This window comes from Montipora capricornis, chromosome 8, assembly GCF_036669925.1.
Source record: "Montipora capricornis isolate CH-2021 chromosome 8, ASM3666992v2, whole genome shotgun sequence".
NCBI lineage: Eukaryota > Metazoa > Cnidaria > Anthozoa > Scleractinia > Acroporidae > Montipora > Montipora capricornis.
In genome coordinates, this window is record NC_090890.1 from 37,250,558 (window position 1) to 37,260,448 (window position 9,891).

General features: G+C 40.5%; 1 protein-coding gene across 1 annotated transcript in view; it reads right to left on the reverse strand.

Moving 5' to 3' along the window:
• Nucleotides 1–8,653: 8,653 nt before the first annotated feature.
• Nucleotides 8,654–9,891, reverse strand: part of LOC138060497 (caprin-1-like) — a 12,947-nt gene continuing 11,709 nt past the window's right edge. Inside the window, exon 9 of the mRNA XM_068906296.1 lies at nucleotides 8,654–9,618. Within this exon, the coding sequence (XP_068762397.1) occupies nucleotides 9,526–9,618 (93 nt within the window). The 3' untranslated portion in view covers nucleotides 8,654–9,525. The remainder of the gene's footprint in view (nucleotides 9,619–9,891) is intronic.

Below are 9,891 nucleotides of genomic sequence, written 5' to 3' on the forward strand. Positions count from 1 at the left end.
AGATTGGGAAAAGATTGGACTCGTTGTTCTGTGTATGAGCAATAAAGAGGAAGCGGTGGTTGGGCACTACAAAAAATACTTAACACCATCTTTTAGCTACCAATGCGTAGCCCCACTCAACCCCGCAATTCCGAACACGATTCTATAACTATAACAATAAATTACACTATTAAAAAGTTGCTTTCCGTGAATACCGTGCCGTATAGAGCATTGCTGATTGCGCGTTTGAACGACCTGGGGGATTCCGCGCACCTTGCCTCTCTACAGTGTGGCGCCACTATAAAACTATTTTTGAAATAATTTGTACGTAGTAATCTAACAATAAGTTTGTTCTCGGAGTCCCTCAAGTTGAAGCTTGTATTTCGTTCAGAAAATTTTAATGTATGCTTCGCTGGCGATAAAGAGTTTTTCACCCCAGAATTTCCAACAATTTGGCCAGCATCAGCGTCATAATGTTAAAACGCGGGCTACTCTATTCTGCAATTTTTGCACCTTTGTCTTGTAAAGTTAATTACCCCACAGGTTCCCCAAACAATGCTACAGGAGGTGGCATTAAATATGTAAGGTAGTCTGAGGAAGCAGCATCCTCGGAGACCCAGGGGCAGTTAATCGGGTCGATAAAATATTATTTCTCTTTTTCTTGAGGGTCAAACGCACAGTGCGTGCTTAGGATTGATTTTAAGACAAATATTTCTCGTTCATCTGTTTTCCTTGACAATTTCTTTAATTAGTCTCTTGACTCGTTTAAATCGCTTTATTTGAATAGACTTAACGTTTTTGATGGCGATAATTTGTTCCTTTAAAGAAATCTGCCTTAAAATGTCGTGGTGGAAATATTGTTGAATTTTTTTGCCTGTTCATGCTAAGTGGTAGTAGTTAGTAGAATTCGAGTATAGTCTTTAGTTTATAAATATGTAGATTTTAGGTCATAATAGACCAATTTCGATATATTAAAATTCAGTCCGAAACAAAAGGCATCATCTCGAGGCTCTGGGGAATAAATACAAGGATTTGTATGAGTTTATTCCTCAGAGCCTCGAGATGATGCCTTTTGTTTCGGACTGAATTTTAATATATCGAAATTGGTCTATTTGTAATTAGATTTGAATTGCCACTTGGGTAAGGAGAGGGCTCTTGATATTTTAGGGGATTGGATTGGGGGACACATGTCCTATTGTTTAACACCTGAACAGTGTACAAAGTCTGAAATAATGATAACTTGGCGTATCCCTGACGCCGACCCAGGAATTTGCGCACAGCTACGTTAGACAGATTTCCCCGAGGGTCAAGTATTGTGAACTATTACCGAATACGCGACGTAAACGGCGCCAATAGACTACTTTCATAAATGGCGACCACTTTTGCATTCTTTTGTTTTAATGTTAATTAGACCTACTGCCCTCATTTTGAAACAAATATTCTTTTGAAAAGTGCTTTTCGTAACGAGGCTAGTAGGGCTTATTAGCATTAAAACAAAAGAATATTTTATTTGGCCGCCATTAGGGTTACCCTATCCTAGTATCCACGCCTAGCCATACAGGCATAAAGACATGGAACATTGACTGAGTTGGCGACATCTAACCATAACCAAAAACCCCCGGTAGGCATAACGTAGGTTTTGTGGCCAGCCAAAGACGGAAAATGCCAGTTAATTTCAACCTAATGCAAAGTTTAGTTGCAGACAAACATATAAATGGCACCTGAGCCTACAGCAGTTTGGAGTATTCATGCCCGGCCAGAAAGGCTCCGGTGAACGCGCGATTCGAACTGAACGCCAAGTTCAGTGATATGGTACCCCAAACCAAACAGACAGACAAACGATTGGCATCCGAACTTAGTCCACTATTCGTGCCCGGCCCGAGAGGCCCAAATGAAAGCAATTTTAACGGAACCCGAGGTTCAGGTACAGCCAAACACACTATAGTGGCCGCCTAAACCCAGTCCCCGCCCGAGAGACCCAAATGCAAACAAATTATTACAACCGAATCCGCAACCTAGTTCCCAGGGTTCTCTCCTACCCGTCCCCACCGGACGAGGTTGCCAAATCCGAAGCTTGCTATTATGATCAAAAAATCTTTTTTTTTTTCTTCAAGATTTTGAAAGTGCGTTTCGCCCAACACCCGATTGGCAAAATTCTATGCATTTATTTTTATCCAAAGGCTTTTTCGTTTGAGTTTAAGAATTGCCCAAAACGGAAAATACCATAATACTCTTTGTTTGTCTACCCAAATTTTCCAGTTTCTCTTGGGACTTAAAATGGTCCTAAGAGAAAAAAACAATGCCCATTCAAAATTTGGGTGGACAAACAAAGAGTATTATGGTATTTTCCGTTTCGGGCAATTGATTTCACGCTCCACCATTGCTTGCCTTTTGGACGTCAGAGGGTTGGATCTAGTAGCTAGCTAGCTTAAAATTTCAGCGTGGAAATGCAACTTATTATACATGCACGAGATTCAAAATCTGAAAGCCCGAAACTTCCGTGCTGAATATTAATTTAGCCGCGTTCACATGCATTGCATTCTGAAGCCCGGTTTCCAATTAAGCAAAGAAGAACAAGCATAGGCGCAATGCGACGTTCACACGGTGGAACAAGCGGAGGAAAATTTGGCATAATATACGCAATCGTGGTAACGTCGGAGAAGATCAAGTGAGATTCAAGATGGCGTGCGAATAGTTGTGTGTGCTTAGGCTTAATGCACCTATCAATGTTAAGCCGCTGGGGGGGGGGGGGGGGGAAGCCGGGCATAGGAGGGTTATTTGACGTTGCAAGTCTGCCCGTGGTCGGGACTTTTGATCATTCGTTGAGTTCCGGGGGTCGGGACTTTTGACTTTAACCGTTAGAAGAGTGGGGTCCACTGACACCCTCTTGGTTGATCGCCATCTTGAATGACCGAGAAAGACTGAAAAATAGTATTACCCAGAAGTCACTAGAAGCAAAGCGATTCTCTGGTTCCTTCAACGCCATGAGGAAAAGAAAGGCGAGTGAATCTGCTCTATATTTTGTAAGACAAAGGTCATCGAATCTTTTTAACAAGGTTGAGATGTAATCCAATAGAAAAGCTATTGTTTCCGTTGTGTTCTGGTGCATATTTTTCGCATATGTTTGAATATTCATGAGTTTTCTTCTTGCAGCTTGTGTATGCTTGCTTGAATTCATAAGCATAATAAATGTATTTAATTAAATTTACCATTTAGGTTCTTGTTCAGTACGGCGAGAGCCGCAAGGCTCTAGCTAGTAGTTTGTGAGAGTTTTATCAATACGGTGAAAACAGAATTCAAATTTGATATTGACGACGAAATCTTGGTTCAGCAATTCGAAGAGGAATGGCAGGATTTCGTTCATGTCGACGCTCTGGAACACGTGGCAGATCGTTCTAAGCTCCGGGTGCCCCTGGGGTGAGGAATTTGCACTTTTTTGACCCAGTATGACTTCCCTGGGGCCGGGCATTTGAACAGAAAAACTGATCTGAGTTCAAATCCCCCGCCTATGCCCGGCCTCCCCCCCACCAGCAGCAGCTTAACATTGATAAATGCATAACACACTCCGGTTCGCACTTGTGAAATAAGTACAAGCACAAAAAAATTTCCTCTTCTTGTGTTCGTGCTTATGCTTGTGTTTATGCTTACTTCCCGCCCGTTCCCACACGATATTTCTTGATTCAGCTCTCTTAAGATTCTAAAGCTAGTAATGGCGGACCATTGAATAAGAAAATTCCAGTTAAAATTAAGAATATGCACTTCAATGTATGGTCCCGAGGGGGAAAGTTAATTGTTTTCCCGAGAATCCTGATTAAAACTAAATACTGTCCCGAGCGACCAGACATAAGTACTTTTGTTTATGTTTAGAATTGCAGCAAAACATCCGGTGCGGGAAACAACTGAGGAATTGTATCCCGGTCAGGTAACAGTTGAATTTGATAAGGGGCACTTGGCCAAGAATCAAACAAATCACAGTGCTCGTTTTGTTGAGTGAAAGTCTAGGTATGTAACAAATAGATTTCTTTTTGAAATCAAGGCTTAAAACTTGGGCCACTTCACAGTTAACAAAGTTTTGAAATCAAAAGAAAACGAAATATTGAGTTTTTGGTCATAGCTATAGCAGCACTTTTAACTGGCACCAGAACCTAATTCTGAACAATATTCAATACTTGTTAGGTTCTCCTATTTCTCATGTTATATGTTTGGCGTTGGCGGCACTCAGGGTTCGGTGGAAACCCAAAGTAAAACAATTCCACTTATTAAACACGAAGTTCAGTTACAGCCAAACATACCGAATTGGCACCTAAGCCTACAACGTAGTTCAGTATTTGTGCCGGCCCGGGAGGCCCAAATGTAAACAACAGGCAAGAAAATTCAACAAACACGCGAGGTCGAGTTGTTGCCAAACACACGCAACTTGTAGTTGTCCCAAACGAAAAAAAATAAAATGAGCACCAGGAGGATTCAAGTTCAGTACAGTGAAATACACCGAAGAGAGCAAGAGCCACGCTCCCGGTCAGAAAAACTGAAATGTAGATGACATTTACATTCCACCGAACCCTGAGTGCCGCCAACGCCAAACATATAACATGAGAAATAGGAGAACCTAACAAGTATTGATGACGTCCCAAATCAAAATAAGGTAACATAAACAAGGAATTGGTAAATGCGAAATAACCTGACGAACAGGAGAACTCATAGCCTGCGAAAGCATCCGTTTCTCCTTCGCTCTTCGCCGCTGGGGACGTTTCGCTAGGAGGAACGACGTTCCTCCTTCTCGCGAAACGTCCCCAGCGGCGAAGAGCGAAGGAGAAACGGATGCTTTCGCAGGCTAGAGAACTCAGAAAAATTAACATTTGACCAGAGAAGCATAACGGTCCAAGTAATGAAACCGACTCCAGTTTGAAAAACAGAAAACATATCTACCTCTAAATTCGCCGCTTGAGGCGGAGCTTGTTGGATTTGTTGAACAGGAGAAGCTGGTGGTCCTGGCGCTTGAGGAACTTTAACCATAGAAGGACAGAAAAAAACCCAAACACTTTGAACCAGCGGCCGTGGATTTTACGGCAAAAGAGAACAAGAAGATGGGGCGCTTTACCTTTATAGTCGCGAATTATGAATACATAAACCGTGTGAATTCCACTCTTTGTTGTCACATTCCAGCGCTTAATACACTCCCGTGGAGCATTTTGTCAAAAACGAGTGCGAGTGTTTCCTCAGGGGTTACAAACACCGAGAAGCAAATGAAAGCACGACGCGGTAGGCGGAGTACTTTTATTGTTTCGAGGTGTTTGAAACCTCTGATGAATCACGAAGCACGAGTTTTTGACATGACTTCCCAACTACTACATATAAGTGTTATGTGAGGATCTTTTGTTTTGTCAGGCAAGTGATAGTAATTTGAAAAGGAAATGAATCTAAAAGGTAGAACTTTCGAAGAAATTTACATAATAGGGTGTAATGGAGAGCGAGACAGAATCACGTCGTTTTCGCCTGCCAAAATCGTCTTCCAAGGAAACGAGGCCCTTCCAGTTTCAACTAAATCTAAATATGAAAAGAATTGGGCTTTGCTGAGAGATGCAAGTGCGGGTTTTAGATTGCGATGAACTAAGCCTTGAGAGCAGACATCGCTGAAATGGATGCTCTTTCGCTGAATGATTGGGTGTCCAAATTCGTTTTAATCCTCTGGGCGCTAACAATAAGAGGTACTGCGAACGTTTTATGTCGATTATCATTCGGGAAATTTAAAATGCATAAAGGTTCATTTAAATTCAAGTGTCTTGATCAGTGTCTTGATCAGTTTTTGAACTAACTCGGGCGTTTCTTGATCTGTAGTTTCATTGGCTATCAAGATACATGCACCTGGCCAAAATGGGGCACTCCGATTGACTAATAGCCTTATGAATTATTAATGATCAAGATTTGGAATGACTCAAACCATTCGCGCATTTCAAAATTTTTTCTATTCGTGGCACAAAATTTATGATGTTTTCATCTCGCAAATTTTGTTGCTGACGGCAAATTGTTTTATTCTCGATCGACACTTCCTAAAACTTCCTTCTGCTCTCCTTAAAAACTACATATCAATGTTTATTTACTTATGCGTCAATATTCCTTTTGCATAAAGCAAGCTAACAAAATCTGTACCTTGCTTAGTTCGCATTTTTGAGCGAACCCTAACCCCATCCAGATACTAACCCCACCGGAAAGGGATTAACATCAGTAAACATTGGTCTTGGAAAGCTTTGAGAAGCTCAGAATACACGCTTAAGCTTGAGGTGAAAAAGACGTTGTAAATGATCAACATGTCAGCCTTGACGCCAAATGTTTCTCGATTTCCTTTTATTTTCTTCAATCTTTCTGGGTCTAGTATTTTTTTACAGAACCACATGTATTCTCAGGGGGTATTTACCAAAGATATCTATCAGGGCACTGAAATGATTTACGATACCAAAACAATATCGTGTAGGATTAGAGCTACATATTATGCAAGGACAACTTGAATCTCCTGAAAAAACAAAACGCAGCTCAGTTGACAGTTATGGAAAAAGTACCGTCAAGTTACTGCACTACCACACGTACGCAGTGCGTTCCTACTTTTAAAAATATCCCGTATCTCCTTAATTCCCCCTCCCCCCCCCCACCCGCCCCACCTCCCCCCCCCCCCCCTTCCCCCAGCCAAAAATCCCGTATCCCTACAATTTTTTTAACGAAATATCCCGTATCCTGATCGCTTCTCGGCCTTTTGGCTAAGATTAGTTTCTCGGTCAAGTACTATTGTACTAAGTACGGTACCTTTTCAGGCACAGAACAGTTTCGGATGTTTGTGTGTTCTCTCGAGAAGCGATCACTAGGGTTTTTTGTTTTCTTTTTTGATAGTTTTTTTGTTCACCTTGAGTGTAGAATCATGACGAACTTTTCTAGTTTCTGAGAACTATTTACTACTTGTAGCTTTTGTTGAGTTTTGACTCGATGATTGAGAGAGTTTTGGCGATTTGAAACCGGATTGGACTATTGGATTTAAATTTTTTCTTAACGAGATTTCAAGTTATTGTGGAACGTTTGGTACCAAGTTACTCTTATACTGAAATTGTAAAAATTAGAACTTTGGACTGGACTATAGAACTTTTAGATTTTTGAGCATTAAGAGAGATGGAGTACAAACGTCGTCTTCTTGTCTTCGCCACGGCAGATTTAAACAGTTTTCAAGGAACAAGTGTCTTTTTGTCTTCGCCACGGTAGATTTAAACAGTTTGCAAGGAACTAAACCAGGATTACGGAACCGAACTTTAAATACAGCAGGGCCCGGTTGTTCGAAAGCCGATTAACTTAATCTAGGATTAGCGTAAACTTTTGTTTCATGTTTTCAACTTTTTCGAGAAAGTTTCCTTTCCTTATTTTTGTTTTTCCAAGGCTTGACTTCTTCTAATATAAAGATTTGCCGAATATCAGCCTTGAACAGCATTTGGGAGTAGAGAATAAAACTCCTTTGTTAATTTTTAACCTGATATTAGCGTTAATCGGCTTTTGAACAACTGGCCCAGGCTGATAAGTTGTTGAACTGTGATTTTTAATAAGTTTTTCGGATGATTTAAGGCTGATCTTGTAATTTTTGGATGAATGGAGTTAAGGAAGCAAGTAAAACTGTGGGATTTGAATAAAGTCTCCTTCAAAAAATAAATAAATAAATAATCCCGTATCCTGATAACCCGCTAATAGGGCTTCGATGTTTACACTTGCACTTGCAAATTTAGTAACATTAATAATGTTTTTACAACAATCAACTTCAAGTTATATTAGATTTATCTTTCTGGTAATCTCTCGCCATTTTCCGAAGTTTACCTGTAGTTGAATTTCACGGTAACTGGACAATTTGTGTTAACTGTTTTTGCGCATTCCACGGATACGTCCTTGTAGGCGTCTTGTTGGTTAAAAGAACTAAAAATTAATGATCGTGCTGCACGCATTTTTTAACATCTATCCCGTACTCGTAAAAACTACTAACGTGGAATGACCAAATTAAAGGTTTTGACGGCAACGTGGACAAACTACGGTGAATCTTTCAGTCTCACACTTTAATTCAAATCCGTCCGTACCAATCCAGTTATAGGACTCTTCGCCAGAATTGTATAACATAAACAAGACAGAATAATCATAAAATAGCTAAAACTTATATTTTGAAGTGACGTTTTCGTCACCACAGCCGTCGTGGTTTCCTAAACTCCCGACTACCTCATACCGGAACGAGTCGTACGAGAGCGAGTTTGCCCCGGTTGTTGCAGCGAAGCGAGAATTTCGTTCCGGTACGAAATTCCGCGTCAGCGTCATGTGAACCAATAACCACTCGTCTCGGTATGAAATTGACATCTGGGAGGCCTGGAACGAGTAGCAAATGTATCACGTGTACCTTCACGTGAACACAACATGAAATCCCGACTGCACTAAGCAGACACGACACGAAATCAAGTATTCACCACCGTATGGCTTGCGCCGGGGTGAATTTTCTCATGTAAACAACTCCTTAGCAAAATGGTGTCTCGTGCACGATCAAGAGGGTAAAAAAGCAAACAAAGACACGGGCAAAGAAACTTGCGATGACCCATAAACGAATGGTCTAGGAAAACGTACCTTAACACCGCTCTGGCATTTATATCTGAATACTAGCAACCAAATATTTTATAATCCTATGCAACGAACAGTTTATTCTATTTACATTACAGTAGTTTCACAGAAAAGAATCCACCCTGCCTTTGTGTAGCCTCTCTTATGAAACAAAATTATCATCATGATCAATAGCCAAAGAAGAACTTAAATTAATAACAAAACAGTTCTTTTCTACTTTGAAAGAATTAGAATCCTTTAGAACCCTTAAGAGTAGCAAATTGCTCCAAGTGGCAAAACTCCCATATTTTATTACTTATCAAGAACTGAAAAAGCCCACAGAGAAGTCATCACTTGCATTAAGTGTTCCGTTTTCCTTATCACAGAAGAAAGTATTTCCAACAATTCCTGGTTGAAACCATTTACAACATTCATGAATCAAAAGTTTCAGTGCCACGCAATTTCGATTCACGTTTTGTACAATGAAAAAAAATTCACTGAGAGTTTCTTCCACGATTCTCTTCTTATTGCAGGAACTTAAAAAAAATGTTTTTTCCCGTAAGGTAAGTACTTCCAATTTCTTTTTATTTTAAATATTCCAAAGGGCCAGCCAAACAACAATAGCGTCGACACGATTGTGCCGTTTTTTGCTATTTTCTTTCGAGTTTTTAATGAACAGAATAGACAGTTCATCCCAAGAGACGATAGAAGTCTTGTGTACTTGAAGAATTATGAACGTGAAAAACCCTGGGTCTTTCTTTGTCTTGTCAAGTTGATTCTCCCATAACTACCACAAGTCACTTCAAATTGACCATGCACATGACCTCCCACACAAGCCCATCAGCTTGTAACCAGGTCAGTTGTTGTAACTTTATGCCAAAAGCTCCATCAAAATCTTCCTAAAATTGTGAAGGTAAGTTTCAAAGTTAAGCTGCGTAAAAGCTGTTACTGCTGAGGAGGGCCACGACCACGCGACGCTCCCCGCCCTCCTCTGAAAGGTCCACCTCGCCCACCTCTTCCAGATCTCTGGTAATTATCCTGAAAGGAATAGAAATTAATATCCTTCAGTTGATAGTTTAATAAACCCACACTAACTGTCTTCTAAGAGACCTAAGTCTCAACAATCTTGGATGTACGTTGAAATGGAGTGTATTAATGTTATGAGTTCAAGTTCGAGTTCGAGTTATAATTTCGAGTTAGAATGTCAAGTTAAATAACCCTAACCCTAACCCCAACCCTAGCCCTAACCTAACGCTGAACCCTAACCCTAACTACGAGTCTGAGTCTAAATAATTATTAAACACAAGGTTT